Raw genomic sequence first — 22,536 nt, 5'->3', positions numbered from 1 at the left:
GTGAGCCAGGCCCTCCCCAGGTGCTGTCCCCAGCGACGAGCTCCAGCGCTGGTTTCAATGAACAACATGCAGATGCACAACTTACCTTCAGCTTGTTTTTCCAGGTAAGGTTTCAAGAAAAATAGTATCAAGATGCTCTATCTAAGACCAGCCCCCACCGTCCTCTCACTTGCAAAGATCAGTGTTCCTACTACAGGATCAGGTTTACTCAGGCATCAGCTATACAAACTCGAGCCTCTTCCCTGCTGAGGACAGCATGTTTTCGGGGCTCAGTCATTTCCTTCTCTGGCTTCCAACTTTAAGCAACTTGCACCTTTGGGTTGCAGAAGACTCAGCATTCGGGTCAGCAGCTCCCTGCTTCGGACCCATGACACTAACACTCAAGAGCTGCACGAGCAGAAAGTCTTTAAAACCAAACCTATTTGATCCTTTCAGCTGCGTCACCAGTGAGTTACTCAGCTGAGAACTTCTCCAAATGGAAGCTACCTCTCGGGGTTTTGCTGTTCTCACCCGCAGGATTTGCTCACCACCGAAGAAGTACTCAGCATGTATATAAGTAATTCGCTGCCTGCTTACAGCTCAGCCTACATCAGGAGTGGCTTCTGGAGGCTTGCTGCAGTGCTCTGTCACGGGAGCAAGGCAACTGCTTCCCTTCCCCCCACTCCCTTTTTGGGATCTGTATCACCTTTATTTAGCTTGTGCAGCTCTTTCCCATTGCCTCTGGGAACAAGTATTATCTCCCTTGTTCCCTACTATTTCTGAATAAATGTCCCTCGAGGCCCAGCACGCATATTTGTTCATTCATTCCCTGAACGCACTGAGGCACACAAGCACATGCACTGACACGTGCTTTGTGAAGGCTTGCTTACCTGATTTGTATCAAAACCTTTGCAATCTGAAAGGGGAAGGGAGGTTAAAAAAAAAAAAAAAAGACCTTGCAAGGCAGCAGATTTCTAGTTAATTACTTCAGAATCAAGTGATTTCCAGTAGCACTGCTGCACCATAGTAGCACTGCTCTCTCATACATTACTGGTTCTGCTTTGTCTTTTATTCTCCACCTGCATTCCCACAGTCCTTGCTCCAACCAGCTCTTCTTTCCCCTTTTTGGCTGCCATTCTGCCTTTTTATTGCCCTTTTTCTTCTGCAGCCTTCCAAGTGACAAGGCAATGGCAAGCCAGTTCATAGCACAGCTCTCCCAAGCAACACCGCCATAAACTACGGCTTCCCTACTGGATAGGGGAACAAAATGCCACAAAGGGGAACAGACTGTTTTCAAACCGCCCGGGGATAATTTACGAACAGGGAGGAGATCAAAAGAAACCCAACTCCAGCTTCAGAGTTCAAGGAAGGGCGAAGTGACAGAACAACATGCTGCTCTGCCCCTCCGTCCCCTCTCGCTCTGCTCTGTTACTTATCCCTCCATTAACCTTCTCCAGCCTTTTTTTCCCTTCGTGTATCTGCAGCGATCCCAAGGAGGAGCCTCTGCTAGCCACCCACTGAGCCTGGAGACTGGGCTCTGTCTCTTAATAGCACTCACTACACTTTATTAGATTAGTGGGTGAGCTTTGCGTTCCTCGCAGCGGAGTGCTGAGGGAAAAGCAAAACATAAAGAGCAAACGAAGCAGAGGGAGAGGGGAAGATCGCTACAGCGTGCGTGACAGGTCAATATCTCTTTCTAACCTTGCACAAGCTGTCCTCAAGGAAGCCTTCTGCAGACATCTAAGCATTGCAGCAAGAGCCTCATGTGCAGCGCTGCCCATTCCGAGTGCTCAGCACAAAGCTTACGGCATACCAGGAGCCTCCCAAGAATGACAGCCTCCCGCCAAGCCTGAGCTCAGTCAGCTGTGGGAAAGTTTGCCCCTAGCATGCAGAGGATCAAGTCCCATTTCCTGCCCCCAAACTCTGCAGCTGAGGTTTGAAGGGGTCTCTCGCAATACCGGCCATCTTGATAGCGATATCACAAAGCCTGGCCTGCGACTGCCCTCGGCAGCCTGATGGAAAGGGCAAGTGTTAGGCAGCTCTCAGCAACAGCAGCCTGGCTCACAAAGGCAGCAGGTGGCTGAAGATGCAGCTTCTCAAAGCTTTTTCCAATGGCGCAGGCCTCTAACCTGCTGGAATGCATTCTGCAAATCCCCCCGGGTGCCTATCTGCAGCTTTTGACAGCTAATCCCCGGATAAACCTATCCCCATCTGCAAATCGAAACACCCCCAGGCCAGGGAACGGTGGCACGTGGGACCACTTATTTCCACGCCTTACTGGAGACTCAGAAGCCTGAGTTTAAGCTCTGACACATATGGGAGAACCTAGCAAGCCACCGACTAAGGGCAGGCAGGCCACCAAGGCAGCCCTAGGCCAGGTTCCCGCTTCAACGTCATTTCACCAGGCCTAATCTGTTCAGCTAGCAGATCAAAAAGAATATTGTTCTTACTGCCAACTTCAAAGACTCCCTCTGGGATGCAAGAGTCAAATTTCTTCCCCTGCTTCTGAAATTCTCACTGGAAGCCAAGAACCAAAAACACCATCAGCGACGCATGAGGCAGAACAGCGCTGCAGGGTTGGCAAAGGCCAACCTTCAGCAGGTCAGAATCGTTGACCAAGATGCACGTCGGTCTCAGCCATTCTGGTGGCAGGTATGCTGCTCGCCGTTTGCCCAAACAGAGCTCAGAAGAAGCTGAGATAGGGCTGGCGGAGATAGAGTTACCTCCCGCTGCCTGGCCCAGGGCTTTATTTTTAGGGCAGGTTCTGAAGTAGCAGCAAGCGGAGCACCAGCAGTTGCACCAGATCTGTCCCCACTCTGGAAAGGGAGCAGCACGGCTCTGCCTGATCGAGGCTTCCCTCAGCTGGGCACCTTCAGGACAGCTCCACCCTCCCTGGAGCACTGCACCAGCTGCACAAACCTACAGGTTTTTGGGTAACGTTTGAGAAGCTGGCAGAAGGAAGATGTGCCGCAGGAACGTGTCAGGGACGTGATTCAAAGGATGCTGTTGAATAATTCAGGTTCCAAGTTTAGAGGGGTTTAAAGAGCAAGAGGAGAAGAAGAGGAATGAGTGGGTTTTGTTTTTTTTTTTTTTTTTTTTTTTTTTTTTAATGGATTTTGTTTGAATGAGAATGAAAAATTGGCCATAGATTTTTCCACACTCTGCTCAGAATCAAAAGAAAAGAAGCCGATTATCCACGGTAGTGTCAAAAGCACAGAATAAACAAAGACAACACTTCCCTACCGCCGAACGATGTCAGGTGTTACAAATCCCAGCGCTTTTTAATTCAAGCAGAGAACTATTTTAAGCCGGTGGTTTCCCTTTCAGCTTTCCTTTGCATTGTTGGAAACCTAAACACCAGGGTTTCACTTAATGCATGACTGCCAGAAAAACCACCTAGCCCAGCTTCCCTGCACAAAGATGACGAGGTGGCACCCATCAGTTGCATTTGTAGCTTTCAGGTTGCAGATGCAGAAAGCTGCTAGCAGAAAAACAGGCAGAGGACAGAGAAGGAGGGGCTTTCAGGGGATTACCGTGTCCCCTGGGTTTTGCTCAGGGCATCAGCATGTGCCCATTCCTGCATTTCCCCCACGTGTTTCGGGAAGCTGAGCCGACATCCTACCCCTCTCACGGCTCACTCGGTCCGAGCACTGGGCTAACTGGAGTGAATCTCCTGCTGCTGCCAGGCAGGGGGGAGCATTAACCCATTGGGGAAACAAGCACTAAGGGGTGAGGACTTGCTCTCAGCCACGGACGGAGCTGGTGACGGAGGTACCTCACTGCACAGCTGTTCCAGGGCTTTGCATAGGATCAAAACTATGATCTCCCTTACCTGTCTCAGTCACACTGAGGTGCGTTGTCTGGGTTCATCTGAACCTGTGATACTCGTGGAGGGAGAAGGGAGCCAAGCGCGGAGTTCTGCCTTCGGGCTAATGAACCCACAGCACTCCCCCAGCTAACACGTTTCTTAGTTTAAAAAGAGTAAAATCCAGGGGGTCAGGGCCGCGCTGGGGCTACCGCATTGCGAGCAGGCTGGGACGATGGCGAGGGGGCTACCGGAGCACCGCAGCACCGCTCCTTCCCCCGGTGCCTGCAGCCCACAGATGGGAGCTCCCTCAGCGAGCGGGGCGTGGGGAACGGCGTGCTGAGGGAAGGGGCCACGAGGGGAGAGGCCGTGAGGGGGCCCCGCTGCCCCCGGCTCACGCCAAGCGCCGAGGGCACAGCAAGGGGCTCGAGGCGCCGCGCTAGGCCGGAGGGATGTAAATAAGAGTTACCTTCAGCAGAAAAGTTTTGGGCTTCGGTCCTCTCTTCTTGGGCCCGTACAGCTCCCGCTCGCGCTCCCTGCGGGGAGGCAAAGCGAAGGGTGAGGGCCGTCCCGGGAGGCCGTTCCCGCAGCCCCCCGCCGCCCGCCCTCCCGCTCACTCACTTCTGCTCGAAGGCGGCGATGAGGCGGGAGTCCAGGATGTTCTCCTCGGGCTCCCAGGTGCTGTACCTGCCGGGCGGCACCGCGGCGCGGGTCAGCACGGGGCTCACCTCCCCGCGGCCCCCCGCACCCCCCCACCCGCCGCCCCGCACTCACTTGATGGCCCAGCCCTTCCATTTCACCAGGTACTCGATGCGGCCCTGTAAAACACACGGAGGAGACGCGGGGGTGAGACCGGAGCCGGGGGGGGGTGGGGGGGGGATAGTGGTGGCGGTGGGGGGAAGTCCTCCCCTCCCACCCGCCCCGGGCCGGGCCGGGCCAGGCCGGCCGCCCCCCGCACCTTTCGGATGCGCCGCTTGATGATGGACTCGGCGGCGAAGACGCGCTCCCCCACTGCAGACAGCTCCATCTTGTGCGCCTCGGCGGCGGCGCCCGCAGCCCATAATAATCCCGCGCGCCCCGCCCCGCCCCGCCTCCCCCCCCTCCCGCCGCCGGCTCGCGCGCGCCCGCGCCCGCGCGTGACCCTCTCCCCCCCCCCCCTTCCTCAATATGGTGCTGGGGGGGAGGCCCTTAAAGGGGCCGCAGCAAAGCGGGAGCGGGGCCCGCCTGGAAAAGTCGGCGGAGCCTTCGGAGCTTCGCTCGTTAAGCGTTCATTAACGCCTAAGGCGTCGACGTACTTAGCGGCCGTCCGAGAGCCGGGCTGTGAGCGTTCCGAGCGGCTGCTGCAGCGGTGTCAGTGTCAAAATGCGGTGAGGCTTCCCAGCTGCAAAGCTGAAACCTGCAAGACGTGCCTCCTGCAGCAGCTGGGGCCCAAGCAATAGCCCGCACCACCCCTCCAGCCTAAGCGGTACCCACGGTATCCCCGGAGCTTTCCTATATGAGTTCCAAAGGCAGGCGCAGCCTGCGGCAGCACCCCCACATCTCCAGCATCCCTCCCTCCAAAGCCACTTCATTGAGGAGCAAAGCGGCAGCCAGGTGCCCTGCTTTCGGGCATCCCTCCAGGTTACCCTGCATAGAGAGGCGGCATAGCACCAGATTCTTTAAGAAAAATGCCATCCAGGTCAACCTTTCATCCAGCCAGCACATGGATGTGGAAGGACAAGGCGCCGGGCTCAGAGTGCCAGCCAGCCGCTGCAGCATTGGCAGGGGTAGGAAGGAAATCTCTGGAGCGGGCTTTCCCGTAATGCTGCACTGCAGCTTCTTACTCCTTCACCTGACTCCCAGGCTGCTGCCAGCAAAACAAGCGGCTGGCTGCAGGCCCACACCCATGCCAGCGGTCAGGCCCAGCCCCACCAGCTTGGAGCGGGCATGCTGGATGCATTTTGGTCATGTGGGCAAAGCCTCAGCGTGGCCCAAGCTGAGTGGCACAAAGGGCTCACTCTAAGCTACCTGCGACCAAAGCGGGCCTCGCTCCACCTCACCACCCCAGAGCTGCTGGGCTTTTGAAGAGCTCCCTGAAAGCCCCACAGGCCAACAAACTCAAGGCCATCCCGTCGGCAACGAGAGCGGCAGCCCAGGCTGTGCCGTTCCCAGGAGACGTGGGATGCAGGCAGCAGCCACACTCTCCTCCAGCTGCTGCTGGCAGGCCTACTGAACCCAGAGCAGCAGCCATCCCATGAGCAGCACTCTCCTTCTCCAATTCGGACCCCTCAAAGAGCAGCTGTCCCAGGTCACCCCCGTGCAGCTCGAACGTACCCAGTGGTTAAAAATTAATAAAAACCTAACCTCCTTGAATTGAAGTAATGAGTAATGCCAGAAACAGCATTTTGCACGCTCCGTACTTCACAAACCTTTTTTTTCACTGGTCGTTCTCACGCACGCGAGGGGCTTTTTCCATTCTTTTTCCAACCACACTGCATGTTTATACTGACAGGAGCAACTAAGGGGAAATAATTCAGCCGTTAAATTAAAGGAAAAAGGAGGTAAATAACCACACAGCCAGCCCATTAGGTAAATGTCAGTTTTCATATTTAATATTTTCTTAATTTTGTTTGCAACATTTACCACATAAATCATCTAAATAAATAGATGCTGTACAGTCTCTTATCCGTATCAGTACAAAAATAAAACCACACTTTGTGTCAAATTATACTCGAGCCTGCCCTCCCTTTGCCATCACAACCTCCCCTTACAGCACACACTCGCTCAGACAAGGCATTATACTCTGATTGGTTCATGTGGAATTGGTTTACGGCCTATTCCCCCCCCCCCCACCCCCCCCCCCCCCAAATACATTCAATTAGTCCGTACAAAAGCTAGAAGCTCATTCTGTGCAAAAGGAAGCTTTCTGTGTGCAAAGACTCTCATACTGTAGCGTGCTGACAGAAACAACAGCAACGGCTGAAGAGACATGGACAAGAACCAGGGACCCTCTTCTCCCAGTAGACCCCATCTTCTGCCCCCCCCGCAGAAGGGAAGCAGATGACATTAGATGAGTCAATGTGCAAAGAGTCCAAATGGTGTGTCTAAGCTGAGGGGAAGGCTGGAGCCGAAGACCCCAGGAGAGAACTAAGGTTCCTTTGACTGTAGAGCTTGCTAGGCAAGAAAGAAGAGCCTCTCATCCTAGCCTGCTCAAAAGGCTCTTCAGATAGGCAGAATAAAAGCTTCATTTGGATGATTTTAGTTATTTGGTTGCTGTTCTGTTGGAGATAAGGTGAGGAAACAGCCTCCAGAAAAATGCAGCATTTACTGAAGACAGCTTCTGGCTCACCCTTCCTTCCTCTCCACACCCCCCCCCCCCGCAAGAGGACAGGTGCCTCCCCATCCCTCAACCAGACTCATAAGGTGCAATTCTTCAGGCCAGATATAAAGATGTCTCCAGAGCTAGAAGAAGCAGTCACAGTTCCAAACTAGGACCACTGCAACTGAATTTTCTCCTCCCTTTTCTCAGACAAAGGAGGTGGTGGGGAGGAAGCCAGCACACAGGGCATGTTAGGAACCCCATGAGCCTCCCCCCTCCCACCTTCGTTAGCCTCCTCCACTCAGCACAGCTGAGGAAACTCTCCCCTCAGCCATGGGAGGGAAGCAAAGGGCTGGGTGGGAGCTCTGGACAAATAAGGGACAGCTAGCGACCTGAAACATATATCTCCTTCCAAATGCTTTTCAAATGCCACTTTCAGGCAGACAACAAGGAGTACTTTGCACTCCTAGTGCTTTGCATTTTCAAAGTGCTTCAAAACATGCTTCAGACTAAAGGCAAAAGAAAAAAAGCTGCTTAACGTCTTGACAGACTTGCAAAGAGCTTCTTTGTGCTGACACTACGTTTTCTGGTTAAAAATAAATTAAACCAAATCTTTCCACTTCCTCTGAAATCCCCCTCCCAGTCAAAACTGCTATCCCACTAACAAGATAAGCTGATAGAGGTTCCGAACGCTCTTATAAGCTCTCCCCTTCAACATCCAGTTGGTGCTCTCAGACATCACCAGGGTGTGTTTCAGACAAGAACCCCTGAAAGGTTTGCAGGGTGTCCCACAGCAAATGGAAACAATTCCAGCAGCAAAGTTTCTACCCACACCCTCTTGGTGGGCATCCCTCTCGGGCCAACAGCCATCACAAACTCCCCCTGAGCTCCACTCCGCACACATCACCATTAGCTGGGGATCACCCCTGGCCCACTCCCTGATAAGCCATCATACTTTAAGAACTTAAGGGTGCAAGGGAAGAGAGCTGGAGGAGGAAAGAAAAAGGATCATCACTTCAGGAAGTACCTGTTGCAGGAAAGTATTTGAGAAGTCTGAGTTCCATTCTAAGGGATTGCTGCTGCTTCAGCAGTTTCATGGGCATTCCCAGCTGCTTGGTTGGAACACGGGTGCTTCAACACCCAGAAGGTTCGTGCTGTCTCTGCAAAGACAGCTCCGCTGCAGTCAGACTCAGTGGGCCTCTTCATCATAACCTGTTGTCTCAAGATCAAGTTTACTATACCCTTGGGGACAACTATTTCGAAAACGGTGAAAGAGACACGCTCCATTCACTTGTACATGCTAATGCTATATACTTCCATGTAGAAATTACCTTACATAAGCTGTCAGCATACGCCTCCCTTGCTTTCCAAATGATAGAAGAGAGACACGAATGCAACACTTCCTCCCTGCATGGCCCGCTCAGAGGGCCATCCACCCACTGACTGCTCTGAAGCACTGACACACCAGAGCTGATGTGAGGGATCACACGTTTTGGAGCAGAAAGGACTGCATTACAACAGCGGCTGAACATGGCTTCATTTCTTCCCCTACTTGTCTCTTTTCCTTCCCTGTCGTATAATTTTCCCACTCTTCTCGGAGACTAACGTAAATGCACAACCAAGCAAGAAGCATGGAGGGCCTGTAAGGAGCAGGCCACTTTCATTTAGCTGCTATTAACTGACAGATGGCAGTTAACACCCACCTCAATGAACAATTACAAAAAATAAATAAAACAGGTTAATCGTCTCAGTTTTTCTTTTAAAATCATGATGGTTTTGGCCCTTGAGTTCCATTACAAGTTCCTTGCTCTTACATTGCATCTCCTCTCTCAGTTGCTCACCCGAAGGCCTGCCCTTCACAACCTAGCAAGAGCAAACCTGAGGCACCTCCTTCCCTCTTCCTGCCCCTACTATTTCCTTCCTAGAAAGTCCAACAGCCCTCTTCTTCCAAGGCCGCAGGCAAGGAAGGGACGAGCTGAAGAGGAGTAGATACCATTTAGCTTTAGGAAGAGTTGTTTTCCCCACTTTCCCTACCTCAGAAAACCTGAGAGGAGAGGAAGGGGTGGGGAGGCAATAGTAGATTGCGCTTTGCTCAAATGCATGGATGTGGCTAACAGCTCTCACTGCTGTCTTCCACACCCCAGCCTCTGTTGTGGCTACCAGCAAAGGTCTTACGTGAGCTAAGCCTGCCTCTTTTTTGACCTGTGCAAGACCTCCCCTCTCTATTCCAGTGAAACCATCAAACAACACTGGCTGCCACAGAGCAGGAAACAGCACTGGGGCCACCGGCTCCCCGTGAGGCAAACAAACAATTTTATACATTCAGTCACAAAACACCAAGAGAACAATTCTGGATAGTTTCACAACACTAACAACAACAACAAAAAGAGCCATTCCTTTCTCAATAAGCTTCTTGCTGTATGAGGCTCTGACATTAGTTAGGGTCAGTTCACCAACAAATTTAAGCTTATTTTGGACAACAGAATGGCATCTGGGTGTTCTCATAATAATACCCTGGCTGTGCTTGAGAAAGAAAGAGAAATTAAAATAAATACCTTGGTCTGACTTCACAAGCAAAAGGGCCCCCAAGCAAAGGCAAGACAATAAAGGAGCATGCAGGAGCTACAAGGCTACTTAATGCCACTATTTACGTGTTACTTGCTGTTCCAAGGCATCACTTACATATCTGAGCAACAACATCTAGTTTGTAACCAGCCAGGAACAGAGGTAGTCCTTTCCAATTGTTTTTAAACCACTGTTAACAATAAAGGTTTTCTAATCTCATGAAGCCCCTCGGTCCTGTCACATCATACACAGTGAAATTACTATGAGAAGATTGATGAAAGATAAACTTCTGTTCCCTGAACACGGCTGGTCATTCTCACATTGGAACAGTTCTGAAGAACCACTGTTAGAAGAGTTCTTCCTTGAGAAGTTTGTTTCTCGTGCACAGTTCACTAAGTTCTAGTGGCTGAAGTCTGTTTTCCTTGTTTACAGCCATAGAGCCAAATGAGGTATGGGAGAGTTAGCCCATTTCTATTCTCAGCTTGTGCTTTGAATAGAGTTATTAAACTCTGCTTCAGCTGGATGCTATTCTGGCTCTCCTAATCAAATGGAATGCGTAACAAAGCTCTGAGCACAGCATCCGATTTTCATATGTTAGCTCCAGAAGTTCCAGCTCAATATCCAGATTTGGGATTGAACCTAAAGATGAACAGGATTCAGAAGAAAAGTGAACCCAGAGGAGCCCTACTACCATCAAAAGTAAAAGAAAAATGCCCCATACATTTCTACACCTGCAGAAGTGGACTGAAGTTAACTTTAAAGTCCCTGAAGACCAGCTCCACCAAGGAAGTCTACAATGATACATCAGACACTACAGAAGAGTATTAGAAAGACCAAAAGAAAAATCTTTAATGGATTTTTAACATTGAATTTGTGAATGTAAAAAAAAAAAAATATCCCAAAAGCAAAAAACAAAAAAACCACCCCACAGTAACTGCTTTGTTTCCTACCGCCAACTCCTCCTCACACACACAAACCAAGCCCATGCACATGCAACCTGCTGCACCTTAACCTGGTGGTTAACTCCTAACTGACTCGCACATAAAGCAGCATGGGAGCCGGGTACCTTGTTCAACACTCCATGGAGTCAGGTGATTAGTCACCACAAAAAACATAAGCTAGCCTGATCCAAGCATGATGAAGAGATGAAGCTGTGGGTGTATCCTCTTTGAAAGAGCACCACAGGTTTTTTTGAAAGCCTCTACTGCAAGAGAAAGAAAAGATGTTTAAAGAGAGATGCCAAAACAAAACGCTGAGAAGTCTCAGCTGGTGAGTGGAAGAAAAAGCAGAGGATGGAGAAGTGGTTTACTATGATAAGCTCCTTCCTGCCATGGAATTGGTACTGCTTCCAACACCAGCTGATGACAGAAACCTTATTAAGTAGGAAGGGTTTTGGTCTACTTGTACAACGTGATGAAGACAAAGGCGGCAGTAACTGCATTAAAGAAAACAGATCTCATAAATGCGATGAAGATTCAGCATGGTGAGCTGGAGTTCAAGAATTTTCCCCAAATGAGCTAAAATATTGTGCTTCTATAACTGGGACTTCTATAACTGGGACTATAACAGACCTACTGCAACCCCGGTGAGCAGACTCAGCCATACTGAATGCCCACAGGTCACAATAAGAAGAAAGATGAACACATTCTGCCTGTTTGGCAAATGTCAGGAAGAGGGGGATGCGTGTGTGTGTGTGTGTAGGGTGTGACAGTGTGAGTGACACCGCGCAACCTCACACACTGCAGGAGAGAGCAAACCTATTTATGTGATACAATTCCAGATTTGGAAGCCTTGCTCCAGACACCCACATCCTGGGCCTGTATGCTTACCTCATCAGTTTGCCCTTGCTAGCTGTTCTAAGCTTCTTTCCTGCTCACTCTTCCTTCCACTACATAACTCTCCCCCCCTTCACTTCTCACCCTCTCTGATTTCTCCGTAATTAAACTTCCACGTCGCTTATTTGGGTGACAAAAGCTTAGTTCAGAAATTCAAGATCTTCCCTGTGGTCCTGAAACTGCTGTGACACAGTGGAAGACTGGCCTACTTAAACAGCTTTGTGATAGAAGGGGAAATCTTAAGTCTGCACTGATCTGTCACATCCTATCTGAGCTAAAACCTGCTTTTAATAAAAGCTTCGGGGGGCAGCCCAAGCATTTTGCAAAAAGCAGATGTTTGGATGACCAGAACTCCCAGAGCTCCCAAACTCTGTAGGCCAGCAGGCAAAGCCCTTCAAAGGAACTGCTGCACACTGCCCAATTTCACAGGCGCCTATACTTCAGAGCTCAGAAGGCTCATAGTTTCATACAGAATAAATATAGCAGGAAAGAAATGCCTTGTGTGGAGCGGGAAGAGGGAACAAAGAAGTTAAGGATGGTAATCATGACAGCCAGCATACCCCTGCAGCTCTCTCTGGCAGTACCCACCTCAGACTGTAGCTTACTTTTCTTGCTTTCCATAGGAAAATGTTTGTATTTAAAATTTTAAGTTACTTAAATAAAATTTGATTTCAAGAAAATGGAAGAGAATATGCATGTGCAGGAACAGATGCTATGCTAAACTACCAACTGAAAATACAGCATTTCTTCAAATACCTCAAAGCGTCACAGGCAGTCCAGCATGAGGCATTTTTAAGTGCAAGATCAGGCAGGGTCTATTGAAATGCAGACCACTTTCCTTGGCAAAGTTTTAAGCCTTCCAAGGGGAAGTTTCCATCAGTAAAGAAGTACAGGATCACAGATACTGTGAGGAGACTGGAGTCATGGAAGAGTATTACTCAGACAGTACAATCCAAGCATTCTCCTTGCTAAGAATTACGATTCCCCCACCCCCACCCCACCCCCTTCTACTCTAATGCATGCCTTCTCCGCATGTTGTTTACCTTGGATCTCCCAATGGCATCCAAGAACAGAATTTGCCACTAATCAAGGTCCATTTCTAGCTCAGTTCTGTCCAATTCCTGCGTCCTGGGCCTGTGCCAGTATCTTTAATATCTTTGCAGTGCCAGGCAATGCTTCAGTTGTCTTACTGGCCCCTCCTTCCAGGGAAGGAGATTCAGGTTTCAACCAACTACCATCGCAGATTCAGGGCAGCATTTGTCATTAAGCCAGAATGTGGCAGAAGATAGGAACACCCCACTTTTCAGAACACATTTCTCACACAGCACAGACGAGCCTGGAAATATTGTTTAGCATAGACAGAGTGGTCCGTCTCGACTATGCTGGGTTTCTGGGCTTTTAACGAGGGCGAAATGAATTTAGTTAACCAATTTAGATTTCAGATGTGCATTTCAGTTTTTCCTGTATGACCAACAATCAGAGGAACCTCTGCTTTCTACATGGACCTGCTGTGCTGCACAGCCTTACTTACCACAGACAGGCAAATACAGTTCTGAAGTCCTGACAGCAGGCCCCAAGGAAAACAGCACTGGAGAGAAAGTCTTAACAGGTTGGAGTTATCTACGCAGGTAGGATCCATCGTCTCTCAGTGCTGCGTGAAGAGAGGGAGGAGGAAGGTGGGAAGAGCAACGCACAGAGAAATATCTTTATCCAAGGGATATCAATTGCAGAACAAGGCAGCAGGCTAGAGACCTAGCTCTCTTTCCACCTCCACATGCCCTCTCCCCACAAATGCAGCTGCTGCCACTTAGCAGCATAAAAGCCAAATTGTTCAGCTTGCTGCTTTGACATCTAGGAGGGGAGTCTTTGCCAGGGAAAGGGCTGTTAGTTTTTCAGATGGACAAAGCAATGACAAACACACACCCCCTATGCTGCCTTTGTGGGGTTTTTTTTGCGTATCTGAAAGGGGAAAAAGGAGAAGAAAAAAAAGGTCTCTGTAAACATTCTGAGACGTTCTGGATTCTTTTTCTTAAGGGATAAAATAAGCCCTCCCTAGCCCCACTCTAAAAGCACTAGATTTGGGGAGCACTGAAAATGGAGATTCAGAACTGCGCACTCCGGTCTCGGAAGAAGCCCTCAGCCACTTGTGCTTCTCTGAAAGTGACGGTAATGGAGTTTGCCGTGATGTCTGTCACTGTCACTTCGCTGGGGGGCACAGTGGGAATCCAAGGGAGATTGCCATCCACATCTGCTACAAAAGGAGAGGCAGACAGAGCATGTTAGTGAGAGGGAGAGAAGGTGGGAGAGAGCAAAGAGAAGGATGGAAAAGGTGCCTTGTTTCTGACAAATGGTGGATGAAATCAGCTTGCATTCAGTCTGCACACACAAGGCAAGAAAGAGCATGGGCAAGCCCTCCCTTCAGAGGCTAAGGAGAAACAGAGGATCACTGCAGATTATAAAGGGAAAAGCAGACTGTAAAGCAGACACACAAAAGCACTGGATCAGCCTACATGGAGAACGACAGAATGAAGTAACACTACCCAGAGCCTCCAGCCATCCACAATTCCCTAGTGTCTCCTGCGCCTTCTCAACCCATGTGCCTCTGTATCAGCTAAACACACTCACCCAAGAGCAAGCTGACCTTCTTGCAAATGCCTTACCCCCAAGAAGTCAGAAAGCACAAGCTCCTAGATCCTCTCATGAGAATCAAAGGGATCCAAAGCTGAGGGTCTTCTTCATATTGCTTCTGTAATGCAGCCTGGCTACAACACATGAGTATTACTTCACAGAGAGGCTGCTCTCCATTTCTCATTTTCTTCCTTTGCTCCCCGATACCTCCATAAGAAACCCAAATATTTCTGCACTTCGGCACTGATAATTATTTAAACAATCCCTCTCCCACCCAAAACCTCACCACCCCTAGCTCCCAGAGACAGCCACAAAAACAGGCAGAGAAAGGAAGTAAAACATACCCTCCCTCTGCCACTGCACCTGTACTATACCTTGTTATCTCCAGCTGGGCAAAGAATATGGGAAATATACTCTTAAAAGGTTATTTATAGCTTCTTCTTGTCACACTTGAGGTGTGTAACCCTAACACTAACTGGAATTCCACACATGCCATGTACCAAGGGGAGAACAAAAACCATTTTATGTATCTCCAGTGCCATTCACCCTTCAGATCCCCAAATGCCTTAGAGGCTAGCACTTCTAGCTGAAAACAGCCCCACACATTTCCTGCTGCCAGTATGAGACTAGACTCTGGGTTCCTCTGTGCTTGCCCCGCTGCTTCCTCCTTGGATTTCAGGTGCTGTTCTAGTCCCTGTCTGAAAGAAGAGGGGATAGTGCTGATTGCCTGGACACAGTGTTCTCCCCAGAATCTTGCCTAATCCAGCCTGGCTAACAACTACTCCCAGCAAGGAGTAACAGGATTCTCTTAACTACTACAAGCAGCACAAGCCCTTGCTTTCCACTCCTCAGGAAGCCTTACGCCTTCAGAAGCTCTAATAATGCAAGGATAGAGTTTCCCTGGTAACTCAGAGCAATGTACACATCCCACAGCCCTCCTGCACAAGAGGATGGTATCCCTCCCCAAAATGCCAAATGTGCCAGGCCATCTCCCATGCCTACACTCATACTGCCTACTCAACGGGATCAAGAAGGAATTACCATCCTCACTTCTCTCTCTCACCCCCCCTCTCACATAAGCTCTACAGCAATGGGCTTTAGAGAGGATGCGGGGCGTGGGGAGGAAAGGGAAGGAGGGGGCAGAAGGAATGTAATGTGGGTTCCTAAGGACATTCCTGTTTGCTCTCAGAGCAGCACCAGTAGAGGAGTGCCAATGTGAGAGCCTGCCCAAGACCAGCCACGCTCCTTTTACGTGAGCAATAGGCAAAACACATGTGGGTGTGTGGACAGAGGCAGAGGTCATTGTCTCCTCTGCCAGAAGGAAACTGGAACACAGCATTAACTTCTGGTAACTTCTACATGTTTTCCTCACTGATGGTGAGTGTCACTGATTTAAGACTACAGAGAGGTGACGGCACTCAAAAACTAGTCATCCAACCAGGAAAGAAATGAAAGCCACAACGTGAGTCAACAAGAGATGCTCTGAGGACCTGACCTCAGCCGCAATCCCAGGATGAGGCAGGTAAGGAGGCAGAACGTAGAGCATCCTTCTCATGCCCCACAGCTTCTCTGTCAAGGGGTGTCTGGCCTTACCTTCTTTGCTGGTGTGCTGCACAGCCTCCCAGTCCTCAGGGCTTTGCTGGGCCTCCAGGTCTACCGCGTCATTCAAGAAGAACTCATGCCTGCAGTTTCGGTTCTCCAGGCTTGCCATGCGGGGGAACTTCTTCCTGGACAGTCGCAAGTACTTCTGGTTTTTGCGTTGCTTCCGGAGAGAGAATGGCAGGACTGTTCCCCCAGTCTTCTCTGAGAACTCTGCCTGCCCTGTCTTGGCCCCTGGCAGGCTACTGTCTCCTCCTCCAAACCTCCGTGCAAGAGAGAAACAGAGCTTTTCCTTTCCCTTGTGGGCACTCCTCAAGTCCATGCCATACAGCCGCTGACAAGAACATCAACACAGCAAGGTTCAGAAAGAGAATCTGACGATGGAGTCATGAGGGCTCTCACCTGGGGGCCAGGCATCTATTCTTACCTGAGCATCTAGGTGACCTAGGAGAAGTTGTGGTGCTCCTACAACACTGTTTCTCTCATCTCTTCACCTGCAATCTAAGCTCTTCCTTACATACTTTGCCTAGGATTGGTTGCTTTGCATGGCAACCATCAAAGCACGCTGGAAGTCCACTTCCAAACAGCTACTACCTTTCACATGCTGGAAAGTCCAAGCCCAGTGAGAAATGAAAAGACCACGTCAACCAGGCAAGATCCTAGTTCAGAGAGCAAGAGCTGTTTTTTGTGCTTTTGTGTCTTTTTTCGCTGTTTTGTTAGTGGCTGTTCAGCTAACAGGTTAAAAGTACCTGCCTACCCACTGAGCTCAAGTTCCTGAGTTAGCATTTTACCTCCAGTTTTGTCCATGCAACAGCGAACGGACAGTTTCCACCTTCCTGTGAGCAGAGTAGCAGCACAGTGCTAACTAATTAGAAATATACAAAAGAAGAGCAAGAAGCTACCTGCAGTAGGAGGCGCTTTGGTTTGGGACCTCTTTTTCTGTACCCTGAAGCACGGTCTCTCTCTTCCCTGTGGAGGATGAACACAAATCAAACAAAGTAATAAACACCGCAGCACACAGCCTAGCCAGGACTTCCACCCTTTGCAGCAGAGCTCCCTCATTTCTTCTGTTAAAAACCGACTGTGAATAGCATGAACTTGGAGAGCAGCCCAGAACTGCTTCTTGCAGGAGTGAAATTCTTGCAATATAGGAACTTCTCTGACTTAACTGATCAAGAACAGGCTAGGGAAACTTATCACCTCCCATCACTCCAGTCCAGTTCTGGACCCAATTAAAACCCAAGAACAATCGTTCTTTGGCTCAATGCTTGTGCTTGGTCTCATTTTGCCTTATCTGCCTCAATCAAGGCCAGGTTACAGAGATGGAGAAGGACTCACTGCTATGCGTCTCATCTTTGATTGAAGTGGGGACACCGCAACAGAATTAGGACGCTATTTCCTGTGTCCAATGACAGAAAAGAACACACACACTTACTTTTCTTCGTAAGCCACTACCAGGCGAGGGTCCAAGATATGATCTTCTGGCTCCCATGTGCTGTATCTGAAGAAAAACATAAGGAATATAAAGTAAACAATGCTTTAATGAAACATTCCCTCTGCAGGGCTGTTCCCAGCATGCTGAGGCCCTGGATATCGTCTTCACAAGGCTCAGTAGGGCCTGCCACATCACTGTTAGAGCTCTGAGGAATCCCAGCCATTCCCCCCTAAACTTGCTGCCAGACATCACCTCCCCTTCTGCCAAACAGGCAGAGCCAAGCACCAATTTGTAGGAGAGCAGAGAAGGCTTTCATCCCCAGGGCTCTCTTCATGCTATTTGCAAAGCCTGTGCAGAGCCACAAACTAGTTTTAAGGCAACGCATAAACAGGTCACATTTGCAGCACTCCCAGAAATCCAGCAAATATATGGGACGACGAGATGAAATCTGATACAGCTTTCTGAAAAATAGGTCTCTCTTAATTTAGAGTGCTCAAAGATTAAGTATGCATTCTTCCCTGCATTATTAATTACCTCTAATCACTGGAGCCAAAAGTGCTTCTTTAAGAAGAGTTTAATTTTTCTCCACTGTTGCCATTCAACTGAACCTGTTTAGATTAGGGCCCTGAGGCAAGTTGATGGCAACTATCCAACTACTGCTACTCTTAATTGGCTCCCCCTGCAGGTTATTTCTGCCTAGCACAGGTTGCACAGGAGCAACACCCACCTGCACTGTGGTTAGGGCTACTGAAACTGCTTAAAACGAGCTTGACGCTCTGAAAGCAACCCATGAACAGTGTCACTAGCTGCTCCCTCTTCCTCTACTGCCAGACAGCTACAATGGAGCCAGCTGCTCAGGAAAGGGCTGAGACCACATTGCAGGCCACACCAAAGCCTGTTCCCAAGGGACTTGGCTGTGGTTAACACCAAGGAGAAGCAGCCAAAGATTCCCATGGTGAAAGGTTACTGGAGGATGAAAGGGTCACAAGGCGGACTCTGCAGTGGGTTTATTCTAAGGGCTCATGGTTGCCGAGAAAAGATGGGCAGCATGTCTTTATCATGCAAACTCTAAAGCAAGAAGGCAGGTCTGACACCCCAAATGCCTCAGAGCATTCAGTTTCTTGGTGTGTGATGTCCATTGTCTCAAAGCAGAGCTCCTCCAACCCCTGAAGAGGCCGGGCGGACAGGACAAGTGCAAGTGGTGAAGGTGCACTTATAGCAGTGCCTTTAAACTCAGGGAAAGCATTTTAGGATGCTTACATTCTTGATGGAGCACAGCCTGCACGTGGGAACATGTAGCACACGCACATACGTACACAGGGAGGTGGCTTGCTTTTTTCCTTTCATCTACTCATTAGCTAGAAGAAAGGTACTGCAAGACAAGAGAGTTCCTGGAGAACAGTTCTGTAAATGAAGGTACAGGATTGTTTGTTTGTTTTTGTTACAAAACTGAAAAGCAAAAATATGGAATTCAGATACCCCTAGGTGCACTGTGCATCAGAGGGTTAAGAACAGACATGTCTTCATAACCAGGCAATCCCTCCCTCTCTCCTTTGCCCAAGCTTCCTGCAGCAACCTGACTGTGAGCTGTCAGAGCCAAGATGCTGTTTGAACAGAGGAGGGTTTCCTCCCAGCTGTAGGGATTCTGGCACTCATTCTACAAATTTAAGAAAAATGATAACACAAAGTGGGGGGGGAGAAGACATCAGATCACTTTTCACGGGCAGGAGAAGAAAGATTTGCTCTAAAAAAAGAATAGAAAGAAAAACCCTTGGTGGGTGTTGCCTTTTTCTCTGCAGCTCAATTCCTGGCTTCACTGCAGTGGCAAAACACTGCATATAAAAAAAACATGGTTCGGTTTGCCACACACGCACACACACACAGAGCTATATATACGGGCACACACAGCCCAGGCTGCAGCAGAACTGCAGAGAGCAGGCACTCTGGAAAACATAGATCATATGATCCTCCTTCCCCCTCCTTCTACTCCTCCTCTTCCCCCTCCCCTCTTAACTCCAACACAAGTTGTAAACAAGCTTGTAGCTGGAATCAGGCTGTCACTCCTTCATTCCCTGACTCCAGCAGTACAATCCAGAAATCTGAGGAATGGGGCATTAACACTTTTTGTGTGTGAAATATCAAATGAATGTTAAAGCAGCAAACTGCAGTCCTACCCTTGCTTTTTTTTTTTCCCCATGAAGCAGCCAGTGGGAATCACAAGACAACTGGTACAGAGATTATAAAGAACAATGCGACAAGGTTGGGGAGGGGAATGAAGAGAAATATGATGTGGGACGAGAAAACAGCAGATGTTGAAAGACAAAGATGCAAACAGCCTGTGGGGTGTTACGTGCCATCACAGGCATGTTTATGTTTAGAAACAAGGAACAGAGACTGCTAGCAGGATGAAAGTAGCTTGCATGCTCAGAGCATCTTGGTTTTAAGCAAATCAAACCACTGTATGAACAGTTACAAAAAAAATATCAGCGTTCTTTGAAATGGAGTGTGCATGAAGAAGGTGTTCAGACTTCTCACAACATCAAAATAAGGGAACCTTCACATTCTCTTGCTCTCTGGGCATAAGCTGTGTTTTTAATTCCCCAGAGTTCCTGGTACCCCTACGGTTCCAGGGTATAGGGCAAGAAAAGGCAGCAGCAAGAATAAGGGCTGCTCTGTCGAAAGAAATGTGATACCAAGTCTCACTCCACCTTCTCACTTGCCAAAAAAGATCTCACTGTGTTAGCCCCATTTCTCCTTTCCATAAATATCAGTATTCCAGCCAAACGGGACAGTGCCTCACAGACTACAAATGTTCCCAACCTCTGATAGTGATTAAATTAGGTGTAGCTACTCAGGAGTGGCAAAGTGGCCCAAGAACTGATCCACATTGCAGCTGGTACTCACTAAGAGCACTAGGTTACACTCCAACAGCAGGATTTATAGTCAAGAGAACAGTCATCCCAATTTGACTATCACCACCAGAGAGGGGAAGCTACTTACGCACGCCCTATAAGCAAAAGGATTAGGCACACAGAAACACATTCCACCCTCTTAAACATGAGGTACAATCTGTCGGGATCATATCCAAACACCCATCAGGATCACATCCAGCATTTTGCAATGACAAGGATGAGCTAGCAAAAGTTCCCCTTTGCTCAGCACCATCCAGGGCAACCAGACACACACTGTAGTCACACCCATGCGCACTGGGTACCTACACACAGTTACAAACAGAAAAGCAGACCTCTCCCCCCATGGGTAAGACCATGAGGCTGTTCTACCAGGCTGCTAGCTGACACAAATGTTCTCCAGTTACCTAATCTTTTTAATCTCAAAGCATGTCACAGATTGTACAGACACAAAGCAATGACTCTTTTTCAGAGGCAGCTGCATTTTAATAAAGAAGCATCTGTAAACAGTGCACAGCAATGATGCAAAATATATATATATATATTTTTCCCCTGTTGCAATATGGCAACCAAAGCAAAAACAGAAAGGCACTAAGAACAACAGAAGGTTTCAGACAAGGAAATAAAGGCATTGCGGTTATTTCCAAGGGACAAAGATCACCTCCAGTTGGCTACAATCCATCTGAAATATTGCCCCTTTCCTTTTATGAGCTGCAGAGGGGATACAGTAGGATAATAAAGACAAGACCACTGCCTTGTTTTCCGTTTTAAAAGACTGCATACAGCTCTACAAATAAAGCATGGTCCCCTCGGTGCTGACTCAGAAAAGCAAGCACCATTCCAAGCTCTGAAGAATCAGGGTTCCTTATCAAACTCATACCAAATTGTGAAAGCTTTGTAACTAAAAAGCATCTCAATGGAATATTTCAGTAGTGGCAAAACCCAGTCAGAAGAGGTTGGCATACAGTCTGCATCCTTCAGCTTCCAGTGTGGAAACAATACAGAGTTTTGGTTTGTGGCTCTTTGTTTACAGTTGTAAGAACGAGGCACATGAGGTTACCCGTGAAGAACGAGACGCTCAGTTGCAGAGATACAGTGAAGACTATTAACAAAGAGCTAAGAAAAAGACAAGTAAAACAACTTACTTTGGGGGCCATCCTTTCCACTTCACCAGGTATTCTACTTTACCCTGGAGGAGAGAAAAAGGAAGAAGAAAACAGGTGAAGTCTGCAACCAAATATGGGCTATGGTAAGAGGAGCAACCAATCAACAGGACTGAGCAAAGAGCTCATTTCCCACCACTTCATTTTCAAAACAACGCCACTTCCTCTTTCAACTATACTTGTGGTATCTCCTTCCCCATGGGCATGGAGGGCCATTTAAAAGGATGCAAACTCCCCCCAGCTTGGGACCATCGCTCTGCAGAATCACAGAGGCTGGAAGGGACCTCTGGAGATCATCGAGTCCAACGCTGCTGCTAAAAGCAGGTTCCCTACTGTAGGTTGAAGCAGGTAGGCTTCAGGCAGAACCCTAAATGCCAGACTGCAGCCATCCCTGCGTTCACAGGGAGCCCTGCAAGAAGTCAGCATGCATAAAAGCAAGAGGGAGACGCACGCCGGGAGCAGGTGTCAGAGGAATCTGTTCAAGCAGAGAAGATATACAAGACTCAGATCCTATGAAGCGTCACTTTGGCATGTTCCCTTCCAGCTGCTGTGCCGGAGCACCGCTCCATCCATCACAATCACTTCACCTTTCAACCCAAACAAACAGCTCAAGTTCGGTGTTAACCGCTTATTTGCTCACCCCAAGCACAAAACCAAACAACAAACGTGCAGCAATCGGAAACCACACGCAGAGGCCCAGAAGTCTTTAATATTATACCGCAGGACTTAGTAAACACTTCCCAGAGCACTGCAGGAGGATGGAAGCACCGCTGCTGCTGGCGCAGAAAGTGACAGCACAGAAAGGGCAGCTCTGCAGCCCGGCTTTTCCTACAGAGGGGCTCCCCAGCTTCCAGATGCCCGCACACACCACCCTATAAGGCGCTTCCCAACTCCCAGTGCACAGGATTAGCCCTCCCCCCTAGGGAGGGGGTTCCTCCAGTCAGGGAAACTGAGTCACCGAGCCGAGGCCGAACCCCCCTACCACCACAGGGTGACTCTCAGGGACCCCCCCGCCCCGGCGACACCCCCCTTCCCCGCCCCACCCCAGAGCGGCCGCCACCGCCGCCGCCACCACCACGCCCCCCGCTCCCGTGTGAGGAAGGAGGAAGGGAGGCGGGCCAGGCCGGGCCGGGGGGACCCCTCTCGCCCACCACGCGGCCCACCTTCCGCACACGCTTCTTGCGGATGCTCTCCACCGCGAACACCTGCTCCCCGATAGCCGACAGCTCCATGGCCGGGGAGGACAGCGGGGTCGAAGCAGGCGGTACCCGTCGGCGGCCGTTAAGCCGTCGGCGGCCGTTGCCCGCCGCTCCCCCTCCC

General features: G+C 49.4%; 2 protein-coding genes across 9 annotated transcripts in view; both read right to left on the bottom strand.

Moving 5' to 3' along the window:
* The window catches only part of CBX6 (chromobox 6), a 14,334-nt gene extending 9,513 nt beyond the window's left edge, over positions 1 to 4,821 (bottom strand). For 2 of the 3 annotated variants that reach the window (XM_015288679.4, XM_015288685.4), the window contains exons 1-4: positions 4,743 to 4,821; positions 4,559 to 4,602; positions 4,406 to 4,471; positions 4,254 to 4,320 (exon numbers count right to left, since the gene is read on the bottom strand). In XM_015288679.4, coding sequence (XP_015144165.2) covers positions 4,254 to 4,320; positions 4,406 to 4,471; positions 4,559 to 4,602; positions 4,743 to 4,811 — 246 coding nt within the window. In that variant the 5' untranslated portion in view covers positions 4,812 to 4,821. Of the gene's footprint in view, positions 1 to 1,680; positions 3,039 to 4,253; positions 4,321 to 4,405; positions 4,472 to 4,558; positions 4,603 to 4,742 lie in introns of those variants that run through there. The other variant, XM_046908049.1, reaches the window with a different exon arrangement.
* Positions 4,561 to 22,536, bottom strand: CBX7 (chromobox homolog 7). Of its 6 annotated transcripts, XR_006932718.1 has the most exons (8): positions 22,380 to 22,536; positions 21,199 to 21,242; positions 17,145 to 17,210; positions 16,612 to 16,678; positions 15,704 to 16,043; positions 6,193 to 6,281; positions 5,080 to 5,180; positions 4,561 to 4,602 (listed from the first exon to the last, which is right to left on the bottom strand). XR_006932718.1 is itself a non-coding variant. In XM_046908113.1 (7 exons), the coding sequence occupies exons 1-6, from the start codon at positions 22,446 to 22,448 to the stop codon at positions 6,214 to 6,216; spliced, it is 654 nt and encodes a 217-aa protein (XP_046764069.1). In that variant the 5' UTR covers positions 22,449 to 22,536; the 3' UTR covers positions 4,561 to 4,602; positions 6,193 to 6,213. The 6 variants fall into 6 exon arrangements, 5 of the variants coding, with proteins under 5 accessions (XP_046764069.1, XP_015144186.1, XP_004937799.2 ...); XM_046908113.1 differs by lacking the exon at positions 5,080 to 5,180; XM_015288700.4 differs by lacking the exons at positions 4,561 to 4,602; positions 5,080 to 5,180; positions 6,193 to 6,281 and adding an exon at positions 6,354 to 14,808.

The sequence above is a fragment of the Gallus gallus genome, chromosome 1, assembly GCF_016699485.2.
Source record: "Gallus gallus isolate bGalGal1 chromosome 1, bGalGal1.mat.broiler.GRCg7b, whole genome shotgun sequence".
Taxonomy (NCBI): domain Eukaryota; kingdom Metazoa; phylum Chordata; class Aves; order Galliformes; family Phasianidae; genus Gallus; species Gallus gallus.
The sequence above is the reverse complement of the archived record's forward strand: the minus strand, read 5'-3'. Positions and strand labels throughout refer to the sequence as shown.

Excerpts from the sequence above, each read along its gene's own strand:
- CBX7 (XM_040669173.2), bottom strand. The coding sequence starts at position 22,448 with ATGGAGCTGTCGGCTATCGGGGAGCAGGTGTTCGCGGTGGAGAGCATC. Across the intron at positions 16,679-17,144 it reads GTAGTGGCTTACGAAGAAAA|GGAAGAGAGAGACCGTGCTT; the intron begins GTAAGTGTGTGT and ends CATCCTCCACAG. Across the intron at positions 16,044-16,611 it reads CAAAGCGCCTCCTACTGCAG|CGGCTGTATGGCATGGACTT; the intron begins GTAGCTTCTTGC and ends TGTTCTTGTCAG.